Source organism: Dermacentor andersoni, chromosome 5 (assembly GCF_023375885.2).
Source record: "Dermacentor andersoni chromosome 5, qqDerAnde1_hic_scaffold, whole genome shotgun sequence".
NCBI lineage: Eukaryota > Metazoa > Arthropoda > Arachnida > Ixodida > Ixodidae > Dermacentor > Dermacentor andersoni.
In genome coordinates this window covers 93,147,598-93,174,921 of record NC_092818.1, presented here as the reverse complement: position 1 = coordinate 93,174,921, position 27,324 = coordinate 93,147,598, and the positions used below count along the sequence as shown (strand labels likewise).

Sequence of the window (27,324 nt, the reverse complement as noted above, 5' to 3'; positions counted from 1 at the left end):
GCAGAGACCGAAGCGCAGGAGGGCGACACGTGACAGGCAATTGTGTTGCGAACAGTGGGCCTCCCGATTATCCGTCCTCGACAGTCCCGGGCGGTCAGACATGCTGCACATGCAACGCTCATTGGCTGAAAGCATCGCCTCCGGCATTGCGGGACTGCCGAGGACGGATAATCGAAGTCCACTGTTTGCAAGTGCGTCACCCTTCGACCTCTCCACGAGGAGGAAAGTTTAAGTGGGCCTCGCGTCAATGTGGGCTTCAAATTGCGCGAGCTGCAATGTTTATCGAGAGTAATTTGATGGGCGTGGATAGCAGAGATATTGTTGAAGCAGCGAGGCTGCAGTGTCGCGGCAAGACATTCCACGGCACCGTCTCGCTTCCCCTCTGTTTATTCCATTCACTTGCCAATCTTCACTTACCATTGCCACCAGAACGAACGTGCAATACTGCGTGCATCATTTATTCCAGACCACCGGGACAAGCATTTATAAAAGATATAAATTTTTATTTTGGCAGGTCACGTGTTATTCTGATCACATATTCTTAATGGATATGGTCTTCACTTGAGCCAATAAACGAATCAGGCCAATCGCACATCTTACAGCCGTATTGCATATATAAACCTCGAGTAAGAGGGACGAAGAAAAACTGCCGCTAGGAAAATTAATTACCAGAACTGTTATCAAAACGTATCATCGACGGAAAAACAAAGCATTGGCCAATTTCGATTATCACCGAACGACAATCAAACAAATCCCTCCACTTGGCACAAGAAAAAAAAATCTGAAAAATTTGTTTTGGCCTAGTGTTCCGAATCTCGTACAAGTGTGCCCAGCAAGGAAGCGTGGAGCTTGGCAGTGGGCGACCCCGGGAGGCCAAATGACCCGAGGTTCGAGGAAATTTGGGCACCCACAGGTTCCGGGCGGTGGGCAAAGCAATGGAGGAAGTTTCTGGTCACTTGCTGCAATTAAATGACGCTGTGCGACTATGCCGTTCAGTCGTGGGGGGGTTCCTCCAAAACCTGCACAGCACCCAGCGTCCACACTTCCTGCAGGCTACGGCACTTTGCAAGCACGCCTATGGCGAGCTTGTTAAGAGGAAAAGTAGGGAAAGGTCAAAGAAATTGTGCAAGGAAGCACGAGCATAGTAAGGAAAAGTGACATGGAAGGGAAGAGGGGGGTGGCAGGCAAAGATGTTTTACACCTGCACAACCAAAAACTGAGGGAAGAGTGGGGGGGCAGGCAAATATGTTTTTACACCTGCACAAACAAAAAACTGAGGGAAGGGGGATATGGATGGGGGCAGTGATTGGAAGTGTCAAAGCAGTCGCAAACAGGCAGGTCAACTCTTGATGGCCACCATCACAGCAGCAAGCATACAGGAGGGCATCTTAGCGACTGTGCGCAGTAGGAGAGCCACACAGCATTTGTGTGTGTGTGAGCAACGTGGTTGCATGCGTGTCTGGGCCGGCAGACCTCGTCTGCCCGAAGTGTCTAGTCCAAAAAATCTTGTTCCGACAGACAAGACGACACTGGTTGAGAACATATAATACAAATATACACTTTGTACAAGGCCTAAAGGGGGGGCCCTGCAGCTGCAACGGTACGACACATCCGAGTTGTCTGCAAAACAATCATCGAGCCCGTTTGCCTGCCTGGCTGCGGATGCTTTGACGGGGGTGGCTTTTTTTGTCAGCTCGAAACAAACCAGTGGTCTTGCGACGCATTTGAGAGCTTCAAACATTTACAATTTGTGGGCTGTCGAAACATGCTTCATGCAAGGCACCTCTACAGAGCCAACACGAATGGAAGTGAAAACATCTGAAGGAAAAAAAAAAAGCTGGCAAGTACACCAATGCAAAAAGTATGTCCGACAAGTTCTTGCTATTCCAGATAGCTCTGTTATATCAATATGTCAGTATAGTCCGAAGTGCACTACCGATCACAGCACACCAAAATTTTGTCATTAGAGCAAGGAATTTTTGCTGCCAACAGGTGCCAATTCTTTGGGGAAAACTAAAGTTCTTGCCTTTAACTGACAGCGAGTCTAGCACTTGTTAATAACCGAAACTTAAAACGAAGTCAGGCTAAATGCATGGCCATTCACAAAAACCTCAGTCCGCTCATCAAGAGTGCGTGGGCCCTGCCTTATTCTTTCACTTGAAATAATGTCCACACAGGTGTATAAAAGTCCAGAGTCCAGAACACGCACTGCACATCACGAAGCAGAACGAGGACTTGTTGCACACACTGTCCTCATCTTGGGTCTTGCCACATTGGAGTAGAAGCGGGAGGGGACAGAGGCAGTCTCAACTGTAGCAAGGTCAGTTCTGGCCAGCATCCAATTAATAAGTGAAGAGGAGTGGCAACCGTCTCTTCAGTGTGGCGGTAATCATGCCATTGTAATGCGCTCACGAGCCACAATATTGTCCTGTACAATGTCACGGGCAAAGCAGCACCACATGGCAGGTGAAAAAAAAAAAAACTTGTTCTTGCAGATATTAATTTACATAATTGGAAAAAAAGAAAAAGAAGAACTTGTTCCTAAAGATAAGTTCCCACTGTCTTCACATTTACAGGCTGAATTAGCTTCCCAGCAACTCTCGCACGACAAAAAAGTATAAGTTATGGCATGAGGCGACACTTCCAGGAGAAATAAATACTTGTTCACTTCAGGCATCCCACAAACTTCATTTGCAGTAGTCCACGTTTTTTTTAGTTTTTCTTGCAGGACACAACCACACACGCACACACACAGGCACATCCATGCACATTTTCCCTTCTGTACAGTATACAACAGAATCTTCTGGAAGTGACGTACAAAATCTGGAAAAGAAAAGAAGACACAACTTAGTGTGCTGCTTGCTCGGTATTCCTTCGCGATGGCAGTGAAGTTTCATTATATTGAAATCTTGTATAAACACTTTTGTATTGAAGCTCTAAATACATGTATGTATTCTATAGACAAGTTATAATACTTTGTTACATTGAGAATTTCATTATACTGAAGTTCGTTATAATGAGATTGAACTGCATTATTCACGCATGCACAAGTCTTTCACAGTACAAGCACAGATGTGCCCAATAAATGTACGGGCAGTCCTTCAGAGCTACTTCGGACATGCCCGAGGCGACTTTGGCCCTTGGGGGGCAGTTAAAGACCTGCATTCATTTTTCTCCGACGTTTCTGTGGCCCCTAAGGAGCCTGCAAAATTGAATGTTGACAAATCTGCTTCAATGAACTCCATGATTGGCTCGATATCTCGCAAGCATGCCGACAGGGCACTGCAAACCTTTGATTTCAAACACTTGGCACACAGTGAATGCAGGTGTAAGGAAACTTTTTGCTTGATGCATGCATTTGTCTAGCGACGATTGTCGCAGGATATCAGGCTCGCTTGCAGTGCTCTACCTGCTCGTTTACGAAATGCCAAACGCTGTTGTGCCACTACAGCACGGATTGAAATGTGAACACACAATGGCTTTGGCAGTTGCTTTAGAGAATGCAACCATGGAGACAAGCACGTGGAAAAAAAATCTGCAGCGGTGCGCTTCATGCTTTTGCATTGAGAGATGCAGCTTGTGCAGTGATAATTAAAATGCAACAACCCTGCACCCAGACAGCAGCAATCCTGGCTGCAAGGGCGGAATTATAAGTAGTAATGGCTATAACTTCAGCTCCGTTGCGATTACACTGTACTTCAGATTGGATAAGAAAACAACTTACCATGAGTTATGCTAATGAAAAAATACATGATGATTGGCTCCTATTTGCTGGCATTTGCTTCTGCATCTTCTAGCTGCAGCTCTGGCACGTAGAGGTTCTTGTCAATGACCTAAGCATTTGAGAACAAAATGTACATTACTGGCTGCATATTTGAGGATAGTCGAAGCTACAAACAAAACATTGGCATCAGAAACAATGCATCTTCAGACTACCTTCAGTAGCAGAACTGACTTCTTTGCATTCATCATTCAGTAAAATCTATGAGGCACAAATGGAAAACAAAAGCAGCGAACGTGACAGCAGGGCACAAGATGTACTGTACTAGTCATGTTCCAGATAATTTTCAAATCCTGCATTTTGATTTCCCACGGTGGAAAGAAACTCAGTTTTAAGCTTCAAGGTTAAAATTGCGATGTTCAGTTTAAGAAAGTGATCTTGGTGCATTTGGTTCATCCAATCAAATGTCTTCTACATTAAGGGGAGACGCTGAAAACCTTTGTAGTAGTCGTACAAGGTTAGAAAATTAGTTTAGATTTTTCAAGCAGATTTCAATTGTCAGTTTGTGTAGCTGCTACAGTTCTTCAGTTATGTCTTACACAATGGCAAAATAGCGATTCTGCAAGCATACTTGCACAAGAAGCATTGCGCTGTGGCTTACTTCAGCCTTATAAACCACAAAGTGCCAATATCTATCCAAATATGAAACAAACTTCAACCAATTCCTTTCACAATCCCATGAAAATAACCCTTGTAGACATAATTGTGCTTTACTAAAGCAGAGGTTAGTACCCAGCTTCGAGAGTATGTATGCTATGCCGATGTCCACATGAAATTGCAATACAGAGTAGTCTACTAGCGATGGTCAGTTATAACAGATTTTTTTTTGTTCTTGATATTATCTGGACTGGCATAAAAAAACAACTGCTGGACATATCTTTGTAGCACCAAAACAATGTGCCACCTGCGCTAAAATATAGACGTATAAAGTAGACTGAAAAAATGTTTATACCTCTAACCAGGTCATCAAGCATTAGGCATGCTGAAATAGAAATCCAGACTTGCTTTCGCGGGAGTTTCAAGTTCATAACTGCAGTGCCCAGCTGCTGCGCAAACACTAGAGGCAATAATTTAGTGTGCATGAAACCAGTGTCAATGACTGGTCATTGTCAACCTCGTTTCCCACATTGCACAATACCACCGCCTGTCGCGACAATGACCGCCTCGTCGGAGATCTCTTCACATAACGAGGCAGCACTATCTGCACTCAGAAACTCTTCCATCGAAGCACCACCCGTTTCAACCATCAGCAGCAACGTTATCCCACAGGTCAGTAACGTCAGCGGCTTTCCACCATATTGGTTTCACTATCATGGGGGGGTTTCTTTCCGACACACAAAGCCTGCCTTTTCCGTCGATCAGCATGGCCCTTGGTTGCAGCCGTCGTGATCACGGCGCTACTGTGCAAGCTCGTACTGTAAGCCTTGCAAAATTTGCGTCTCATGCGATACAACATTGCACTTGGTCGGTGCAGTCTTCCATCAACCGGGCTGTTTGTTGCTGCTTTTGCAGCGCATTTTCGTGCTTTCTGAGGAAGGGGCAAAGTGTGGGCGCCTGTTTCCCTTCTCGTATTTTTATTTTCCCATCTCGTCGCGCATATCTCAATCATGGGCGACGCGAGGTAGCTGGCGCCATACATGATGCTCTCTGTGGCTTTCGTAACCGGCCTGCAGGCGGGAAATTTAAGCGGTGTTTGCAGGGACGCACTGCGGCGTCTAATGGTGGCAGATACGAACTTGCGTAAGAATGCAAATTTTACGATTATTCTGCAGGAAAAAACACCGTCCAGAAGGCAAAATTTTGAGCATTATATCCTATATGCGGTGAATAATGTATTGTTATATAGCCCTAAACTTGACACTTAAGTCGGCTCATGGTTGTAAACGATTTCTTGTTATATGTGGTATCGCTATAAGTGGAGTGCACCGTACAGTCGAACTCCCTTACAACAATATTTAAGTACCATGAAAGCCCTATTGTCATAAACAATTGTTATAACCAGGTTACATGAAGAATATCAGAACAGGGGGACGGGCTAGCTGATGCGAGAAAAATAATTGCGGGGAGCCCAGTGCACCTCCACACCACCTTCCTCCATAAGGCTGCCAATTGTGTTCACTCGTTTAACTGCTTCCTTGGCACTCTGATCGCGTGTAACAAGCCACGGCGGCTGCTGACATAAATCCAGAAGAAACTCCAAGGCGAGATCGCCACAAGCATCTCGCCACGTACTTATCACTGGCTTGCACGAGAGAATCTTATGTCCGTCAGCCTTGCATGCTTTACGCAAAGCTTGCCGACATCCTTTTTCAAGGCATCCAGGTGCTCCACGTAGTGCAGCAAAAGGTTCCTCGCGAAAGCAATGCCTGCCCCGGAGGGACTGAATTATCTGCCAGGCTTCCTGCGAGGACAACGTTGCGGCAGCCTGCCCTGTCGCATTATTGCCGTCGCCGACACCATTGCTATCCGATTCAAGCTCGTTCACGACGATTGCCTTATTGGTTAGGAGCACTTGCGGATCAGCCATCTTCAGTTTTGGGGGCAAGACAAATGAGGCTGAGAAACTACACAGCCAGGACAGATTTCTACACAACCAAGACTAATCAGGAGCCAGTGAGCTGTCTGGGATCAGCACAGTTGGCATGGTCCACTCATGTTTAGGAGGGTGGTGCGGCTTAAGAGCTACGAGTGCCGCCCATTCGTGTTTGGAGGAGTGGAAGGGTCCACGGGCGAGAAGCGCACGGAGAAGGCTGGAAAATTAACACGCAGCGGCTGTTGGGGCGGCAGCGAGCCATCATGCAGCAGCTCGAATTACACATTTTCTTTCGTTTCAAGGATTTCACTAGATTTCAGCCCGGACACCTAGCAGCCAGACTTCATTGTTATAACCGATAATGCGGCAACCGGTGCATGTAGTAAGGAGGTTATTTCACCATGGAAAACATGCATAAGTTGACGGTGCAGCAGCTTCCAATTGTTTTAACTGATATACAGTCAAACCTGGATGTATCAAACGCTTTCTATATCACCTGGAAAATCGCATGCATTCTCAATTTTATTTCAAACGGGGTCAGACGTAAAATGGATATATTGAACTCCGCCACCCCAGACCACGTGCGCTCTGTTGACAGGCGGTGAGCTTTCGCAACTGCTGCACACTGTAGCTGCACACATTGATCACACCGAGGGCAACCTTTGAACTTAGCGGCGTACGCATGCGGCGGCTTGGCTATACTCTCAAACTTTTCTTGGCTATGAAACGAAAGCTACTGCGACGGAGCTTCTGCCCTTGACTATTTGTACGCAATGTAGTCCGAGCGCACACGGCACCGGTTTTGCCAACCTTCTTATGAAGGCAGATATAATGAACTCGTCGTGAATCAATGTTTATTCACATCCAATATGTACCAAGTTCTGAACAGCGATCATCGCAGCTTGCGTCGGAGCTCCGTAGCAGCCCTATGGCGTCTAACGGTTAAAACTAACGCGCAACAGACGCTGGCGTCAGTAGAGCCAGCGCATAAGTCGGCACGCTTGCTCGTTTGTACATGCCGATGATTGTGATTTCCAGATGGACTCTGTTGGTTTTCCGCGCAGATGCTGGAAAAACTGTGTGCAACAGTCTTGTTGCTATAGTTGGTCAACAGCCTCTCGAGGGAGTTGACTGGCGGGACAGCAAGTGACGAACACTCGCCAGAAGACACTGGTGTCGTTTTGCATTTGATGAATGTACCAAACATGCGACGGTCTCAGGTGCGCGAAAACTCAGAAGTGCAAACTAAAAATAGAATTGTCTTACATTTCCTATTAAAGAAAACGAGAGCAAAACTGCGGGACTACTTCCAGCAGCAGTGAAAGAGCCGTACTTTGTTTCCGTAGCCTTCGCTTCATTGCCAAGAGAAGCAGTCCGCAAGTATAGTTCGACAATGTGAACGCATTGCATTCACCACACTGACTCCTGGGTGCCGCGCTCTGCACCTTGCGAGGGCTGGCGGTTTGCATCTACAAAGATGAGCGACAGCGCGCACTCACTGGGCTCCGATGCCTTGGCAGACGCCACTTAATACTTTGTTATTCAGTGTTTCAAAATCCTTCGATTGATGGACGTGGAGACTGCAGCTAAAGTAGCGGCTAAGTGAAGACGCTGCCGAGGTTGATCCGGAAAGAGCTGATGTTGCCCAGCTCCCGACTTCAACCGAGGTTGTAGCTAATTTAGTCCTACATGACTACTGCAGTGCAATAGAGGGTACTGACCTACTGGTTGTGGATCACTTAGATTGTTGAGGACCCCCGTATTTAAGCAGGCGGCTGCCAATAAGGCTACACTGCTGCATTACTTTCAGCCAAATAGATACTTCGTGTAAAGCTTCGAGTATTTACTGTGCCACGATTGGGAGCGATCAGGGACCATTGTTTGGAGTGCGTGGTATTGGCCAAGGCCGCGCCAACTTCGCATGGCAGACTAAGTCGGCGCAGGCTAACTGTGCGCGGCGCAATCTACTGCGCACTCCGAAAAACATTGCCAGATTGCGCTTTGATTCATTGATCGATTTGCAGACGTTTGCTATGCATTTTTACGCAATTTTATATATCAAATTCTGGCTATATCGCACTATTTCATGATCACTGCACTGTTCGATATATCGAGGTTCGGCTGTACTGCTGAAACTGGTATCGTAAGTGGGTGCAACTATCTCCCAGCATTAGTTGTGAAAGTACAAGGTTATATTGTATTTACTCGAAGCTAGGCCAGCCCCAATTCTAAGCCGACTCCTGAACGCCCAGGAAATAAAAGCGAGAGGGGGAATGCAGACGACTTGACGACTTGCCTCGAATGTAGGCCGAACAAAAAGAGAGGACAGTTCACAAAATGAAAACTGCCTTTATTCAATAGGAACATGCCGAGCTGACTGCATTATCGCTGTTAGCCTCGTTGCTATATAGGGTTAAATATAGTCCGAACAGTGCCAGCGAGCGCACGTTACGTTGGAGGGAACAGCATCCATAGTTGGACACATTGGCTTAGCCAACATAACCGGATACTGCCAACGCGCTCCCACGCACCGATAATGTTGGACTATAAACATGCCTTATCTTCGTTATCCTTGTCATCTCGTTGCGGCGCATGCAAAAGGAGTTTCCCTGTTGCCCCCTCTAATGAGGAACATCTCTATCAATGCTAAAGTCCTGCCCGGCTTGAACATTTGGAGATGCCTATGCGGCTAGAACTTTTCGTTTCAAAGCGGCATTATAGCAGCATCACCTGTTTGGTGCGATTATCATAACACCACGCTGCATGCCAATATGACAGGTCAAAAAGGCGACATCGTTCCGTGTACTCCAGTTGGCTACTGGCACAGCTAGTAGCGGCTGCAATACCGACTTTTCTAGATGGGTGCTGGCTATGCACCTTATTTATCATTCAGTTAAAAGCTAGCATATATTAAAATCCTTGAATCAGCCTACCCTAGAGGGTGGTATGATTTGGAAGACGCTATCGGCCTAGATTTGAATAAATATGGTATTTCAGGGAACTGAAAGAAGTTTAAATGTTCCAATATTTTTTGCATAGTTCCAGTCGGCGTGTTTAGCTAGATAGTGGTACGTTGCGATCTACTAACAGTTAAGGGGGGACGCGGCCGAAAAATCGCGAGAAAGCCGATTTTTGAAAAACCTTATTCTTGGGTTGTATGTCTCATAAACTACCTGTTCTGTAATTATCAGCACCTAATTCAACCGTAAAGTACCAAAAAAACGCTACTTTTGAGGCCACCGCGGCCCACAAAACACGCGCAAATGCCGAAATGAAATCAAACTTCGCGCGCGCGCCATTCCCGGCCCATGCGGCCTGCCCGCGCCATATTGGTGTCGTTTTGACCGCGAATTCTTTCTCTATTTTGCCGCCTTGCAAAATGGAATCGTCGGCGCAGTTGAGGCGCTATTGGCGTTTTCCCGCGATGTGATGCGGAGCGCTGATTGGCCGGAGCAGCGCGTTCAAATCCCGCGGGCTAAAGCGCGCCCGCCATTGGCTGCTGCGCGGGCGGCGGCGGCTGCTCAAATCCCGCGGGCTAAAGCGCGCCCGCCATTGGCTGCTGCGAGGGCGGCGGCGGCTGCTCAAATCTCGCGGGCTAAAGCGCGCCTGCCATTGGCTGCTGCGAGGGCGGCGGCGGCTGCTGCCTTTGATGGCGCGCCCGCCCCTTGCTCCGTCGGCCTCAACATGAGCTTGCGAGCTGCTCATCGCCTTGCGCTATCTTTTAGATTATTTGCTCAGCTTTATTTTTTTTCGCTAGTTCTTCGCTGCACGCGATGCCGGCAAAGCCCAAGACAGTGCAGATGTTCAGTGCGCGGGAGCGCGATATGCGTCTTGTACGAGCATCGAACTTCCGATCTTCCGTAGCGAGTGCAGACTGCGTAGACGCTTTTCAGCGGCGCGGAACTGTGCTTTCGGCTGTCGCCAGTCGAAAATCCGACATACTGATGTGCCTGGAGCCGCAAGATCGAGCTAATTAGAAGCTCCGCAGGAGCTTTCTAATAAAAAAACACGTGTTCAACTTTAAGGCCTGTTTTCTCGGAATGGATTGTTATCGCTAGTAGTGGTGCTGGGGAAGGCGATATCTCAAGAACCGCTCTTCAGATTTGTATGCAGTTTTTTTTTATTCTGTTCCTGAATGACTTTGCCAGGGGGTAACAGGCTTCTTTTTTTGAAAGCTGGTGCAGTTAATTTATAACAAGCAATTAATTTTTGATGAATGTGGTCATTACTGGCTACATCAAATTCAAAGTTGTCTTAAAATTTTTTGGAGGGGAAATTGAAGAAAAGGGCTCTTTAGCCCCCTGGGATATCTATCAAGGGATCATCACAGTGAATTGCAGCTTCCTACGATGTGCTGGCATTTCTCCAGGCTCTTCCTCAGGCATATACATGAATCACCTAGTTAGACCTCAATAACTCGAACTAATAAACATATCTTCATGAAACTTTGCAGTTCCTCATAGTTCAGTGGTGTGAACGTACCCTGAAAGTTTCATCTGGATATATTAAAAAATAAAAAAGTTCGGTCTCAAGGGTAGCCTCCCCCCTTAAGCTAAAGCACAATGCATTTTGTGGAAAATTGTTACATAAAAAAGCGCCCACAAACACTACTATATTTTGCCATTGCACATCACTTAACTCAAAAACTAGAAGAGCTACACAAAGACCAATGACATTTGAAATCTGCAGATGACTAATTGGCTGAATCTTGCAACCTCTAGTAGAAATGAAGTTTTGAGGAGTGCCTTTCATCAATGTTAACAGGCCAAAAGCACTGATAGCTAGAAAATGAGCTATCACACAATATCAAACAGTTCAGTCATTTAAAACAATGACGTTCACGACAGCAAGTGTGAACATTTAAGAACTAGAGTTAGCTTATGTACATTACAGCCGCATTGCTTCCAATTGTCCCTGGCCAACCCTTGTCTGTATAGTCAGATAATTATGTAAATCTACAATTTCTTTGGCCATGCTTATTTCAAAAAGTATTCTGCTGCTACAATGACGCTACTACAAGATCCTAGGCAGTGAAGGTTACAGTGAATATCTCCATTTGCAGCTCAAAATGTGCATTCTGGCAACACAAATGTCGAATACGCAACATCTTCAAATGGCACGCTCTGGATGTGCATGCATGTTTTGGCTAAGGGCTTAGAACATGCCAATCCCATATGATTGTGCCATCCACAGTTGCATATGATTGACTGTGCGAATCAAATTTGTAATTTCATGTTCTCGGGCCACGTACTAGCACAGCAAGGTATCGACGGGCCACTCAAACCAACAGGAGATTCTTTGCTGACCAATCTGATGCATAAACCACGCATTTTGTTTGCATAGGTCCTATAGCAAGGCTTTTGACGGTACGAGTTATAAACAGCAAGAGGTATAAACAGTTTAACAAAGCCACTTTCGTGTATGGTTGAACTTCATTATAAAAAAGTTCGACCATTTTTAAAACAGCGCAACAAACCTTGGGAATAGGCTTGATTTCCGTCCCCAGTTCCTGCTCTATGCGGTGCAGTGAGAAGCGGTCATCATAGGTGATCAGGTTGATGGCGATGCCAAGGTGGCCGAAGCGCCCGGATCTGCCGATGCGGTGCAGATATGTCTCTGCCATCTTTGGGAAGTCGAAGTTGATCACCACATTCACAGCCTGGATGTCTATACCTCTCGTGAAGAGGTCTGCACCCAAGGGAGGGGGAAGGGGGGCACAAGAACCACCAATGGGTTTCAGGTGTCTAGCAAGGCACAGCGGTGCAAATAACTGCCCAGAAATTCACGAGCTGGCTGCCAAGGTAAATGAAATGGATGGTGCAAATGACCATGGAAGATGCCATGGCAAAGCTCGTATGAGCAGAGAGTGACAATGGAGCGTTAGCTTGTCCTTATACGTCATTCATGGAATGCTAGTTTACCAGGGTGAAACTTTTGCAGCTGGGGTTGGTGGCATCTTTTGGCGCAGTTTAACCAGAGAGGACAGCTATTGCTGTAACTGACTACATGCTGCTTGTCTCCTGGTGAAAGGCAGTGATGCAGTGAACAATTTGCAGTCCCTTTTATCTTGCATTGCTTCGACAAGAACACCCATGCAAGACAATCTCATTTGTTGCAGGACAAATGGTCACACGGCATCACTACCAGCACTGTTACTATCCTCAATATTTATTGCAGGACAAGCTAAAACTCGCGTCCCCACTTCCCAAAAGCCTGGCACATGAGCAGTGCACGTGCCATGAAGGCATCTAAGAAACATGACAGTGGACACCAATGCATACAAGAAAATTCGTTATTAAGGGGGGACACTCCACTTAAATTTTTATTTTTTATTTGTGGCCACAATTTGATAAAACTTCCATCACTTATGTATTTTGACATGCTGATTTCAAATATTCAATTGGTTTTCCCATGCAACAAGTACTTTTCAAAATATAAGCAATTCATGTTTTTTTGTATGGACTAATTTGGAGGCAAGTTCTCTCTACAATGCTGGCTGTTAATGAAGGAGACTGGCACATCAAAATGATGTTGAATGATCAGAGGTTGCAGTGCTACAAGAATGAATGTTCTAAACTGATTTATGCCGAAGTTACAGCATGTCAAACTTTTGTAAGCAGAAGGCATTAGTGAAGCCCTGGAGAAATTATTACTTTTTCAAAATTTCTGTAATGATGTTTGTTCACATTTTAGGCCTACTGCACTCCCAATTTGTCCACCTTTCTGATGAAAAAAGAATTATTGCAATAAGATGAGTAGAACCAGAGATATCGTCACTCCAAAACTACACTACCATCAAAAATGTCGTTTTGAGAAAACGAGAAAAAAGGAATACATTCACTTTTAATCAAAAGTGCAGAAATAATTTTGCATTACTTTGCAGTGAAAGTGGCTAAAAGCCACCAGGAATGTAGTCGCTCTGACCACGGCCACCCAAATGCGGCAAAAACATCGTTTAGCGCCGTTCGCCGATTCCCGGTGTCTTGCATCGCGCGCGCGGCGAGGTTGTTCACGAGGGTCGAGCTCCATGCCGACGCGATATCGCCGCAACACGCGCACGTGATAACGATCTTTATGGCGAGGCCAGATTACCGTTCGCTTTTGCCTACTGCGACGCTGCCGCCGCACACCTTGTACTTGACATCAGTCCGCTCACGGAGTCCTACTGAGGAAAGCGAAGCCTACCTCGGCGTCGACTGGCGCGGCTGCAACGCCGTCGGCGCGAGTGAGCAAATCCAACACCCGCGTTGTTGCTGGCGTTGACGCGAGAACTCGAAGTTTTTTTTGAGCATTCATCTCCCTCTGCAACAAATCCGCACGCTGCAACATTGCAGTGTCACGCCGAACGCGGCCGCTGTCCGTAACGATTTCACTCATTTGTGAGCTGGCTAGGCCTACTTCGGCATCGTCCGCGGTTTCGGCATCATTTGCGGTTGGCGGCGAGCTACTCTCGATGCTTTCAGAAGGAATGGAGCGCTTTTGAAAGTTATAAGCTGATCGCTTCTTCTTTTTGCCGAACTTGTGCCTCGTGGCAAACTTTCCCGGTGGATCGGACATCGTTGGGCATGGTGCCAACAAACCTACGAGACGCGCAGTCGCGTCGCCTGCGGAGTGGAGCAGACGATGGGAACCTCGCGCAGCCAACCACAGCGCGCGTTTTTGGTCACGTGCGCTAGTCAACGAATCGGATCGCGCGTTCGGGCTTTTTTTCTCCCCGGATTTCAACGTCACTGGCGTACCGACGGAGTCACTTTTGGCGGGAAATTAAAGAAGGAAGGCTCCTCTTTCCAACGAGACCAAGATGGCTGCGATCGCGCGCGTAGAAAAAGAGCTACGTGCCGCGCTAAAAAGGGCTGTTTTTGCGCGGAATTCAGCTCACAGTGATGTTATAAATTGATATTGCGGACGAAATACTCTTCCCCGAGATTCGAAACTTGGTGAATTAAAGGAATATTAGCTGTAGATATCGAAAATTTCGTTTTCAAAAAATCGATTTTTTCGCAATTTTTTCGCCGCAAAGAGCCGTGTCCCCCCTTAAGCGAAAGGAATTTAGTTGCTGCAAAGGGGCATTTTATGAAAGTGAGACAATTCACATGTTCGCGGGACAGAACAGGCTTAAACGACATTTGAGTGCACCACAATAGACTGATTGCGCATGCTTTCACCAGGCCCCCTTGCTGCGAAAGAATGCCATGATGCAGTTTCAGCTGGCTGAACAGCTTATGGTTAAAGTCAATTTCGTAGCCCTTGAGATAAGGAAGGCTAGAATTGCTTCATGTCGAGTCGACCTGAATCTGTCACTGGAAAACGAAGGAATTTTACTACATACAGTGTGCGCATACATGCTAAAGTTTTTTTATGAAAGCACTATACTGAAAAGCTTCTGCAGATCAATCAGTGGGTGGGGTCAACTTTTTTAGGCGTACTAGACAACTCTACTGGCTGTTCACTTACAGGACGTTTCCCCTGATACAACTCACCAGAGCAGACAAGGTTCCTGCAGAGGCCAGCACGGAAGTCGTGGAACACACGGTTACGATGTTGCTGGGACATCTTGGCATGGATGTAGTAGCACGAGTAGCCAAGCTCCGTTATCTTCTTGGCCAAAAGCTCCACCCGCTGAGTGGAGTTGCAGAAGATGATTGACTGGTTGATTTGCAGCTGCAGTGGGAACAGGAGGCAATGAAGCAACGTGGAAAACCCAACACCCCTTCACAACAGTGTGCATCCTGTCTGCACTATGGCGACCTCTTCAACAAACTTGCCCATAAACAAATATTCTTACACCAGTTTTGTGAAAGCAGCCACCAACCCGTATGTTCACGTCAACTCAGACGGCTGAAGCACGATTATGTGCAGCCAATAGAGCACAAAATTCAGGAGTCCGGTGTACTGCTTAATTTTCGGACACATTGCGTACATCACCCCTGAACGAAGTTGCTGCCATCGGGTTTATTGCGTGCGATTTCACAACCAAACCATAGCTCTTGGTTAGAAGCACCACCTCACGCAGCAAATATGCATATTCAATTTTAACTCTCATGAGTTGAACAGCATGTCAACTTGCAAGTGATAAACTTGCATGAAGTGACGACACATCACATTGCCTAGCATTAACCTTACTATATTTACTTACCCCCCCCCCCCCTTTTTAGTCACGCAAAATGAGTGCGTTACAATGAAGGGTGCGATAGAATCTAGTAAAGACTACCGTATTTTCGCGCATAATAGGCGCACTCCAAACAGTACCATATTTACACGATTGCCAGCCGACGCTTTCCTCCCCCTCCATCTCAAGTGGGGGAAAAAAAAAATAACCACACCACACGCACATTCCACAACCGAAGCTTATTGCGTACTCGCTGAACTTGCTACTAGTCCTCAGTAGTGTTGCTGTCGCAACAGCTGCTGCGGACCCACAGCACGTACATCGCGAAAAACAGTTCTTCTGTTAACTACCGATACCCCCTCTCCCAAACTGCCGCGAAGCACGAGAAGCTCATGCGGCCGCTGAAAAAAAAGAGAAGAAACGCACGAACGAGCGAAAAATAGTCCCATACTCCGGTGGGGCTTGGCACGGCAGGCAAACTATTCCCGGCATCTTCCAAAGCTATGGCGCACTTTTGAAAGTTTAAAACGACCCATTTCTTCTGTTCGCAGAACTTACGACTTGTAGCAAACTGAATTTGATATCGTTCTGTGCAGAGTTTCGCACACCCGAGCAGACGACGTCGAAAATCTGCCAATGGCATGGCGTTATCACAATCACGTGTCTCAGTCGACCAATGGAATTGCGCATCGGAACTAGCTTTTCACTGGCATTTTCTTCATAGCCATTCAGTGCACAGGGTAGCAGTAGAGAACTAAACAAGAGGTGCTCTTTCAAACAAGACAGACTGCTGCAATCAGAAACTTGGAACGGCAACTGCACGCCACAGAAAAAGGGCCTTTTTTTTGCACGTTTCCAGTGTTTTCAAAAAGTTATCTTTCCGTGATTTGTCGGTCTCTTAAGACCTGTGTCCCCCGTTAATTTACCTAGTGAAGTGTACTCATGACTAAGTTGTCACTTCCAGCCTTTGGTAAATTTTGCTCTTTTTGAGAGTCAGACTGCAGAGAGCGAGTGTAATGTACCCAATTGTCGAGATGCATCAAGTAGAGACTGCACTAAAATGCCAGGCCTAGCTAAAGAATTAAAATCTGTTGCTGGTTACTGTGCCAGCAGAACAGCCTTGCCTTTGAAGTCTGCTTCTTGGACTGCTCTATTCAGACATATTTAATTGTTCCTAAAGTAAAGGTTTGGCCAGCAAACTTTTAGATTCACAGTGCAAACAAAGAACTGAACTAACAGCACACACCTGAGCATTGCGCTTAGTCCCTGTAATGCGTTGCCATGCACGCCAAGAAACAGGAAAAGGGAATGCTCACCTTAGAGAAGAGAGTGTTGAGGCAGTGAACCTTCTGCCTTTCCTGAACGAAAGCGTAGTACTGCGTCACACCTTTCAGGGTCAGCTCATCCATCAGGTTAATCTCGTACGGGCTGTGCAAGTGCTTCTTCTGTGCAAAAGGTGAAAGGCACAATTGTATCAAGAGGCAACAGCAGAAGAAAGCTGCACAATTTGACTAGCACCGCTCCGATCTCGCACAAGATCTGCAAGGTCATGCACAGCAGTGGGATTTAAGTGGGGGTTGCAGTTTCTAGAATGGTAAAAGATGGCCGATAAATTGATTGAGAAAAACTCGTTTTAGGAATGTTTGCCTTCACGCACTTGCCCTTAAATTATTTACGCAGATTTCGATTGGTAAATAAGAAAAAAAAAAAAAAAAAAAAAAACAAAAAGTTCAACGTGCTATGGGAGCCATGACATGCCCTGAGACAGGCAATATTAGTCCAACTTGCTGCGCGCACAGTGGCCAGCCGCTACCCATCTTGGGCTTGTTGTGAAGCCGTTTTATTTGTGCACACTTTGTGCCGGCTCGAAGTGGCGCCACTCAAACTGAACGACCACTCTCGCCGCTTTTCCGAATGAGATTTCAGGCCTCAGTGGATGCGTGCACGCACGCGAGGCATCTTGCACCTCCCATTGGCTGGCCAACCAAAGCGGCCATTTTCTTAATCTCCATTTTGTGTGCACCGCCATCTCTGCCGTTGCTGCCGGTTTGCATAGAGTGTCAGACGCTTACCTAAAGGTGACATGTCAAGCCTACGGGGAGAAAAAAAAGCGTGAACGGAACAAAGGCTGCAGATGGCGGACAACAGCATGCTGCACGAATGGAACCACCTGTTGCATCCCAAGTGCCACATTCTACCAATGCCATTGATTCTACTGGGCATAGCTGCAGAATAATGTCGTCAGACTGTCAGCCGGCACATCCAGTGGCATTCAAGACTACGTTGATACAGCATACTATTCGGTATTCAGAGGGCGAGTCGGCTGAAACTCTCGAGAAGTGTAGTGATCTTGTTTGAAGTAGCATCAGCGAGCAACGGAGCGGAAATTCAAGCTGCTAGTCTCAAAAGGAGCATCTAGACGGTAGCGCTACCAAGGCAAGGCTTTCAAAACAGCACAAGCCAACAAAGGCCGTGCATGCAGTAAAGCAATGTGTTGCATGACAATTGATTTAATGACATTCAACAAATATTCCATGCGTGTTCTTGACTGGAAATTCGCACAAGTTTATTAGCTTATGGAAAGGCTACCTTATACAATTTTCATATTCATTTAGCTTGAAGGCCACTAATGGGCACATGAAGCAGTAAATGTTTGTCATTCTGCTTTAGGGACAGTACATAGCTTTATAACAAGCTTTGCCGAGTGTCTTGGGAGGTCAGTCATGTTTAGTACGGCCATTCTCTTGAATAGAGCTATAAAATGATGGCAGTAACATCGCTGTAGCGGCACTGTAGTAAAAGTTAGTTGTAAACTTCAAATGAGTTTTTCTCAGTTTAATGATTTTATTTACACTGCCTTCAGTCTCGAAAGGTTTTTTTTTCCCTACGATGTAGAGCGACAATAACAAGTTTGGTATCAGTGCATTCATACTGAAATGATCTAGGGGATGACTATTTCTGTAATTTGCAAAATAACATTTTGCAAATTACAATAAGAAATAATCAACTAAATGTAGGTTTGCTTTCTTATATTTGAATGCTTTTTAACAAATATAGCCCCCACCCCCCCCCCAACCTACAGCAAGTTTTTAGCATTAGGGTCATGTACTTTGCGTGTTTAGCAAGGCGAAATTGCCAAAATGCCCCATACCATAAGGTTTTGTTTCAGACTGATACTTTCTGGAGCCGGCTAGGTACAACTAGTTATAAATTTGAATTCGGCATGAAAACTTCTCAAAACAGGATTTGTTCAGAGTGAACCAAAAATGCCGAACCATTATAGAACCTATGTCCCCCTTTAACTACATATACATAGCCAGAAATGCTGCAGTCTAGAAGTACCAATGCACACGTTGCTTAGTGCAGTCTTTACCTCCTACAAAAAACTAGTTGTATATATTATGTACATAATATCTCCATGTATATTTTGTGACAAAAGTAAGAAAGCTACTGTCTTACAAAACTGCATGTTGCGCATTGCTGGCAGCGGCACAGCACGTTCTGCATTGGCCAATCTAACAATGTAACGTTGCGAGCGACGTTGCTAGTCCCGGCGTTTGTGCGTCGAATCCCAGGCTGGGAGCGCCGCTTCCTAGAGAGGGACGATACGCAGCGTTGGGTTTTGCAACTTCAGCAGTTTTTCATTGCTTGTGCTGTTACAGCACTCAAGGGTTGCCCCTCACCAGGTTTGGTCATTTAAAAACAGAAGTCCCAATTCCTGTGCATCCACCCAAGCCAGTAGTGGTGCAGAACCTACCATAAACTGCTCCACCGTAAGTGGGAACGTGGCAGAGTAGAGAAGAATCTGCCTGTCAGGGGGCAGGTAGCTGATGACCTTGTCCAGCAAGCCCTTGAAGTCCTGGGAGAGAAGCTTGTCTGCCTGCAAAGCACAAGCAGCAGCAGCTCAGGTGTGCACCCTACTTTACGCCAAGCTTAGGCAACAATGCAGCGCTGAAATACTACAGCACTTTGCAACCATGACAAACAAGGGTATGCTTCCTATAGGATGTTTCCTACTTCACCAGGATGAAATGAACCCCATGATCAAAATGTGAGCAATGTGCTTAGACACTTAAAGAGGAAAACACGTTGAGCTACATTACCAAATTGCCCTTCTACAATGCCAAAATGTGGATTTTGAAGGTGCCTGCACAGGCCAAGTCGATTTCATTTATTGGTAAATGTGGACTACATTGTAATCTAAAAGGAACAAGAAATTTAAGTTCTGACACGAAATGTGACGGCGCACAGAGATAATCACCACAAATGGAGGGTATTGTCCCTTTCACCAGCATAACCATATCAAAAGCCAAGGTCATGCGACTGCAAACCAATCTGATTTCTATGCTGCTCCGACGCCAATAGTGAGGCCATGCCTCTACACTCAATTTGGAGTTGGGCAATCTGACGGGACCATGGGATAGTGCCACTCTTTGGCGATTAAAAAAGATTGGCCTTTAGGAAGCACATTAAATGCCATTAGAGAACAGCAGAGGCACAGAATGGCCTAAATATGAGACAATGCTAAGAAATCCATGTTGTCCCACTAAGGTCCTGGTGGTACTGGGTTTTCGGCGCAAGGATTGAAAAACGAAAATTTGGCCTTCATTTTCGTTTTAGGTAAACCTCAGGGCATGAAATCAATGACAATAAGTTTTGAACAGATGCTTTATCGAACAGACTTAGTGTTCCACCGTAAATTTACTTGCCGTTACCTGCAAACGCAAACACTTGGCGACGTGTGCCAATGGCCCACACAAAGATGGCAACTGCATATCAGTGCTTTGGTATAACGTCGTCAACTTTTGCTCTGAAGCAGAACTGGTGCTCATCATTTATGCAGCCACCACTGGAGCTCTTCCCGCACCACTTGCATTTGCAGTTGACATTCTCGATAATAAAATGCTATTTTAGTATCCCCAGCAAATGCACCTAGGATTCAATGCATTTCGTAGCTCTCCAGAACAAAATGTAGCGGAACTGCAATCCTGCGTTAATGAAATTTGCTAGAACATAACCCCGCATATTTGAGACTTGTGCAAGGCTAGCAGGCTCCAAAATGTGCTCGAATGAGCTTAACGAAAATCGTGTACAATACCACCGCATTACAATTGCCAAGTGCCGCCAGTTTTTTTCTGTACATAAACCAAGTGCTGGAAACGTGCGATGGCCACCACCTTGTTTATCACCCATTTGTAGTGGCACGGATGTTGCTACCAGCATGCAATGACAGTTTTTGCATACCTAATGCAGTGCTTAATGTGCGGCGAAGTGAGAAAAGTGCAACAAAAACAAAGAAATCTACGTCCCATCGACGTGGACTTTTTATCGCACTCGCAATGGCTGCCGCAGCGTGGCCTGCCCACACATTGGGCCACGATCGAGCGATCGTCCAGGAATATGCATCCCTACCATCAAGAATACTGGTTTCAGTGCCACTTGACAGGCATCGCGTGTAGACTGCGGCAGACGTACATATGTGCGAAATGGCCGTAATCTCAATTGATCACAGTTGCGGATACAAGATACGATCAAATGCTCAACATCAGACATGTCGGCATCTACTGGCAACAGCGTGCGTGAAGTGCTATTGCTCAGTGTCCAGTAACGAGTTACGCAAGAGTGATTGTATCTCGGAAAGTGGTCAACCGACAATAGTGCTCCAGGGTAGTGCTACTACTGCTGATGGACGCATGGGCTGCACTTCGCTTTCGGCAATGTGGGTTTACATCCTTGAGCAAGTGTTACCAATGTAGGGTAACAGAATTTTGACAGTAAAGCTTCGTTCTGCAACGAATTCCCTATCCGTGCTGCAATTTGACAATGAAAGTCTCATGAAAGCAAATTTTTACAGTGAAGCTGTTCACGGCTAGGACCTGGCGGATCACGTTCGTGCATAGAACAATTTTTCACATGCGAGCTGATGTTGAACAAAGTGCAATACTGGCTGACCCACGGTGGAGGTGAAGCAGGCGTTAAAGGGACACTAAAGGCAAATAGCAAGTCAGCTTTGATTGTTTACATACCATTCCAGAAACCTCGTGATGCTTGTTTCGTGCCAAGAGAAGACAGTTTACAAGCAAATTGCACCTGAAGGGTCCGAATACTTTTTTTGACATTCTAATATCCAGGAACCAACAGGGGGAGTGGCGACGCTGCATACGCCATCACCACCATTTCCTGCCGTCAGAGTAAAACGGCACTCGACAGACGGCGGTTCTAAACCAAGAGAAGTGCATTCGCAGTCGTAGCCGCTTTTTGGTCAAATGGCATGGAACGTTCGGGCACCTCGCGACATCACTTGTTAGTTGAATTCTCTGCTACTTGCAGTTTGTGAGAGTTTCACGAGCCAGCAAAACCAGTACAGCACTACGTGATCAGGAAAGTACCGACACATGAAATCATGGCGGCGCAGGGTCGAGTGAAAACAAAACCGCACACGCCGTCGTGAATGGCAATTTTAACCAGTTTTTCCCAAAAATAGAACTGGACAAGTAGCATTTTACTTCATCTTGCAATACAAGGATGTTTTTTTTGCAAGAGTAGTTGAGTGCTAGTGACAGAATTTAACCGAGGAGTGCTTTCGTCATTGGGTAAGTGCTTGAATGTCCTGCATTTACCTCAATTTCACTATTATTAAGGCTCTGTTCACGATAATATTGATACCTTAGAGATCCTCAAGCACTAATCTTACTTTAGCTTGACTTAGTATTTGCCTTTAGCGTCCCTTTAAGGAGGGACGCTGCCCCCGAGAACTGGAAAATTGCTAAAAAGTAGATTTCTGAAAAAATACTTTTCGGTTGTATGTCTCATAAACTACCTGGTCTGTAATTATCAGCACCTAATCAACCGCAAGGTACCACCCTCCCCCCTGCCCAAAAAACTACTTTTGAGGCCACCGCAGCCCTCAAAACATGCGCAAATAAGAGTCCTCTAATATGACTAAGAGTCCACCTAGTGGACTCTTACAGACTACCTCCCCATATTTGAGCAAACGTAAAGCAAGAAAACCTTGTACCTCAAAGAAACTAGCTATTCGTGACAGCTTGAAACAAATTGGTCTCGACTGCAGAGGGTGCACCATGCTTGTAGAACAGGCAGAATGATTGCTACCACGGGACACATCCCCAACTCACCTCATCCAAAATGAGCATGTTGCACTTGTCCATCTGCGCTACTCTTTTTTCCATGAGATCCAAAATGCGGCCAGGTGTCGCAATGATCACGTGAACTGAAATGCGTTACATGTTTGGTCACTAAAGGGGGAGAGCGACAAGTAAAGATGCACTATGGTATGGAGTACCAAGTATGTTCAATAACCCAAACTGCCGTGACTGTTACAGTGCGTGAACTTTCAATGCCAAGTAAGGGCACTTTCACATGAGCGACTAAGAGAGGCCGTGGGACCAACAAACTGGTCACTAATGAGCGACTCGAGCAACTTGCGTACACAATAAAGTGTGACCTGCCCGCTTCCACACTGAAGTCTCGCTATTGATGCCATTCACATTGGCTTCGATTGCCCTGAAAAAATAGTGGAAGCGTATACGTTTTGTTCCTGTGACACTAATTGGTTCAGGAACTCTGCAGTGCAGTCAGCCAACGTGATCGACTAACCCAAAACAATCTTTTCAAGAAAGGTGACTATGTGCCACCAATGCGGTTGCGCGACCTCTGCATGCTCTCGGAGTACTAGAATGGTCCCGGAAGTGGGTCCAGCGGATGCCTTGGCAAGTCATGGGTGATGCAAAAACGTTGAAATTTCCAGCAGCGCTGCTGTCGCCTTATCCTGAAGCTGCAGCTTTTGGCAGCGGCCATTGGCCGAGGCAAGCTTACGGGCTGAGTAGCTGCCATCTGCTTGGCACACTGTTTCAACACTTCCGTCGCCATTTTATTGACTGCAGGTAGGCAGGGAATAAAATCACCGTTTCCGCCACCTAGCATCAAAACTCTAAGCACTGAAACACCTGTCAAGTTGCATGCAGCTACGATAGGGTTTTCAAAGCAACGAGCCAGCGCGTGGAGCGAAGGTAGTGCCACCAACTTATAGGGGGGAAAAAGAAAAAACCTCAGCGGAGAGCCAGCACTCGACCCCCTGAATTAATTTAGTACACTTATAGAGCGAGTAACATTAGATTCTGGTTATGACCATTCTTCCAAAAAGCAAGAGATGTGTTAATGGCCCACACAAAGATGGTGACTGCATATCAGTGCTTTGGTATATAATGTCGTCAACTTTTGCTCTGAAGCAGAACTGATGCTCATCATTTATGCAGCCCCCACTGGAGTTCCTTTTCCAAGCCATTACAAGGCTATGAATCATGCAAATGTCGAGTGGTGTCAGCACGTTTTTACTAGTAACCTGACCAGTGGATCCAAGAAACACGCTCACTGCTTGCAACACTGCTAAGATGCATTGGCAAAAAATCAGTCTCCTATGGAAAATTCAGTCACCCATTAAATCTGTACCCCCTTTATAATCAACGCAACAAATACACAGCCAAAGTGAGGACCTCAGCCGTACCGTTTTCGTAGATGCGCATGATGTCATCCTTCAGGTTGGTGCCACCAGTTGTAACCATGACTCGGGCCTTCAGGTGCTTAGACAGCTCGATGCAGATTTGACTGGTTTGGAGGGCCAACTCGCGAGTGGGGACAATGGCCATAGCTGCAACAACAGCACGGACAGCTACACTCAGCATCGTTTCTGCACGGCAATAACTCGCACGGGCAACACTCCACACTCAGGAAGTGGTATAGCGTCGTCAAACAGGCTCTGTAGCAGAACTGATGATCATCACGATGACACACAGTGGAGTGCGCCACATGTCAAGGGACACCGACACGGTGACACTGACCTTGGATGTGATCCTTTGTGACGTCTATCCGCTGGAGCATGGGGATGATGTATGCACCCGTCTTGCCAGTGCCGTTCTTGGCCCGAGCCAGGATGTCGCGCCCTAGGAGTGCAATGGGGATGCTGGCTTCCTGGATGGGAGAGGGCTTTTCCCAGCCCTTCTCAAAGATACCCATAAGCAGCTCCCGCTTTAGGCAGAAGTCCTCAAATTCGTTGCCCTTGGTGTCTGTGACATCCTGCACAGAGGGAGCAACATGGGCACGAATGCATCAGCAGCATACTTGCGAGATGCATGCGCTGGTCTAATCTTAAAGGTTGCACAGTCAGAGAGTGGTATAATGTCGTCACACTGAGTTCTGAAGCAGAACTGGTGATCATCACATGTGCAGCTGGAATTTTAAGTGGCAACTTATGGCTACAAAGTCTGTTTCTGGCGTTAAGTACAAGTAGACATATAGAATGCACTTCTAGCTGCCTTTACGAGCAAATTGGCAACAATATGAACACCTGCTATAAAAATGGAGGCTATTAGTGTGCAATGCCCTGAAAGTACAACCACCCATATGCAATGAAGTTGCAAGATATGTTTGAAAATATTGACTTACAAAGTAGCTGAGGGAACAGCCTGCCCACGAATGAAGTATACAATTACTTGAACTATAGCTGATTGCTACTTAAGTGCAGCAGTTTCCACAATAGGAACCACCTAATAAAAATTGTTTTGTTTCAACCATTCACATGGGAAAATAAGTTCATTTTTGTCTTGGGAGTGTGCAAAACATCTAACCTGAACAACACTGGCTTAGAAAATATGCATGGAGAAAGCGCAACTTACAGATGTTCTCTTCCTTAGATCACGGGGAGGTATGACAAGCTTCGATTTCCAGCCACCTTCATCGACATCCCTGAAAGGAAGTACAAAGAACTAAAGTTAAAGGAAAATGCTTTTTTTCTACTAGTTAAATAGTGCCACCATGGGCTTTTAATTACTGAATGCGCAAAATGCTCGGGACTGCCAGCCTAGAACATGTCAATGGAGCCAGCATGGCTCACACAGCCGATAGACTAAGCAGTAAAGCAGTTCTAGGCTGTTGAAATGATGTGCACTCTATTCATAAGCACTTTTAGCACACAATGCCTACAAAATAGCGATATGACTTATTTTAACACAAGCACAGTCAGGTAAACCCCGAAATCGATGCCCACATGCAACATGGGCAAATCATGTTAGAAAGCATGGTACACAAGTAAAAATACAAACCTAATGTTGTTGGTGTGGTTTACAGCCTTCTCAGGGGAATGGTTCCCGGAGTTTTCTGCTACTGTGGACATTGTGGACTCCTCCAGTGCGCCGCAACTATGGTAGAAGGCCCTAAAATGCAAAGTCAATGTAGCAGGCGTTAGCACAGGATGATCACAAGAACTGCTCAATGCAATAAGCTGCAGCTCGTAGGACCTTTAAAGCAACAACTAAGCGGCTGGTCTGGTAAGGTAAACGCAACCTGGTGTCATCTGCACCGAAGGTGCCGAGGGTGGCGTTGCGAAAGAAAATTTCGGAACAAACCAGCTCGCTTGCTTCATGAACAGAGTTCTGCCTTCGAGTCTGCTGGCTGAAACCAGCGCGCCAAGTGAACAAGCGTGCCATGCGTAAAGGAAGGGGGTTGCACACTTACAGGCTACGTTAATTTTGCACATAATCAGCAAGCGCGGTGGCAAAGCATGTCAACAGATACAGCGCTTCTCGATATAGGAGCACTGAGGGCTGCTACTGGCAGACACGCTTCACACATTATCCAAAGTTCACTGACGCCATAAGATAATGGGTAGGCAAAGCCATATCGCACCTCGGGGACTAGGCTAGGTACAAGTAGGGCTGTTGCCTTTGTCGAACGTTTTCGACATGTAAACGAGAGGAAACGAACCGAGAAAAAAGACCGACGCGAGCACCGGGCGCCACGATACCGGCCAAACCGGAGCAGCGCTTACCCTTTCCCCTGCACTGCTCGTACGAACGGCTCGAAATGACCCGAACCTTGGGAAGCGACGGACAACGAACCTCGGTTTTCCGCACGCAGCGCAAGCGCGGGCTTCAACCTAAACGCCAACAATATGCTTAAACAAAAGCAACAACAAGGCTAGGCGTCACGAGACGGCCGAGAACTGCGGCAACACAATGACCCACACAGCCCTTGAAAAAAAACTGGACCTGGGTGGTTTATGCAATAGCATAACGGGTCGCCTGCAGCACGTTGCAATAGTTCGGGAAACCTAACGCAAACGCAGTATCTGACACGCCAGCACTTCAGAAAGAAAAAAATATATATACAGCAGCAAGGTGCCAAACACTGGTGCAAGATATTTACACTTTTTAGGCTTACAAACAGGGCTTTCGAAGCCGAAACGAAGACAACTGGCAGTGCTTCCCGTTACGTAAGCGTTACAGAATATCATGCAAACAAGAATACGGGTGCTTAACAGTTGAACAGGAAATCTGCTAGATAAGCCACGGTTCGTATCACGCTGCAGAAATTTTTAACGGACCGCCCAACTTTATCCGCCCAGTAAATATGGCGAAAAATGCCTCACAGCTTGAAGGAGCAGGCACAAAATTCACTTACGGTATTGAAGCGCATGTACCGTAGACTCAAACGGGCAGCATTCACTGTCCTTTCAGCAGGCGCACTTCCCGATGCACAACGATTTATTCTCGGCATACACATCGACTGACGTTTCTCAAGATGGCTGACCATTTATTTAAAAAAAAAGACCGCTGCACAAAGGAATCATGGGTACAAACTAATACAAACATCAGCAAAAAAAAAAAAAAAAAAACGCCAAACAGCCCATTAGAACAACGCACCTTTTAAACACATATTTAAGACTAAATTTATAAAGTAAACAGTTGGAGATTTACCCCGTTTCACTTAACTAAAAAGCTCAAGCATGACCCCAGCATGACCTTTCGTAAGATGGCAGCGCCTCTAGCAGAGGCTATGCAATAGTTGCCAATGAAACAAGCTTGAGGCTAGTTCTGGTTTCGCTTT

The 27,324-nt window shown here is 46.2% G+C and overlaps 1 protein-coding gene across 2 annotated transcripts; it reads right to left on the bottom strand.

Moving 5' to 3' along the window:
- Positions 1-482: 482 nt before the first annotated feature.
- Positions 483-27,324, bottom strand: me31B (ATP-dependent RNA helicase me31b). Of its 2 annotated transcripts, none has more exons than XM_050178173.3 (12): positions 26,899-27,324; positions 25,542-25,652; positions 25,116-25,185; positions 24,282-24,516; positions 23,948-24,091; positions 22,560-22,654; positions 19,181-19,303; positions 16,740-16,865; positions 14,795-14,975; positions 11,791-12,002; positions 3,725-3,833; positions 483-2,823 (listed from the first exon to the last, which is right to left on the bottom strand). In XM_050178173.3, exons 2-11 carry the CDS (start codon positions 25,610-25,612, stop codon positions 3,765-3,767), a joined length of 1,326 nt encoding a protein of 441 aa, XP_050034130.1. In that variant the 5' UTR covers positions 25,613-25,652; positions 26,899-27,324; the 3' UTR covers positions 483-2,823; positions 3,725-3,764. The 2 variants fall into 2 exon arrangements, with proteins under 2 accessions (XP_050034130.1, XP_050034129.1); XM_050178172.3 differs by having other exon boundaries at positions 16,740-16,868; positions 26,899-27,322.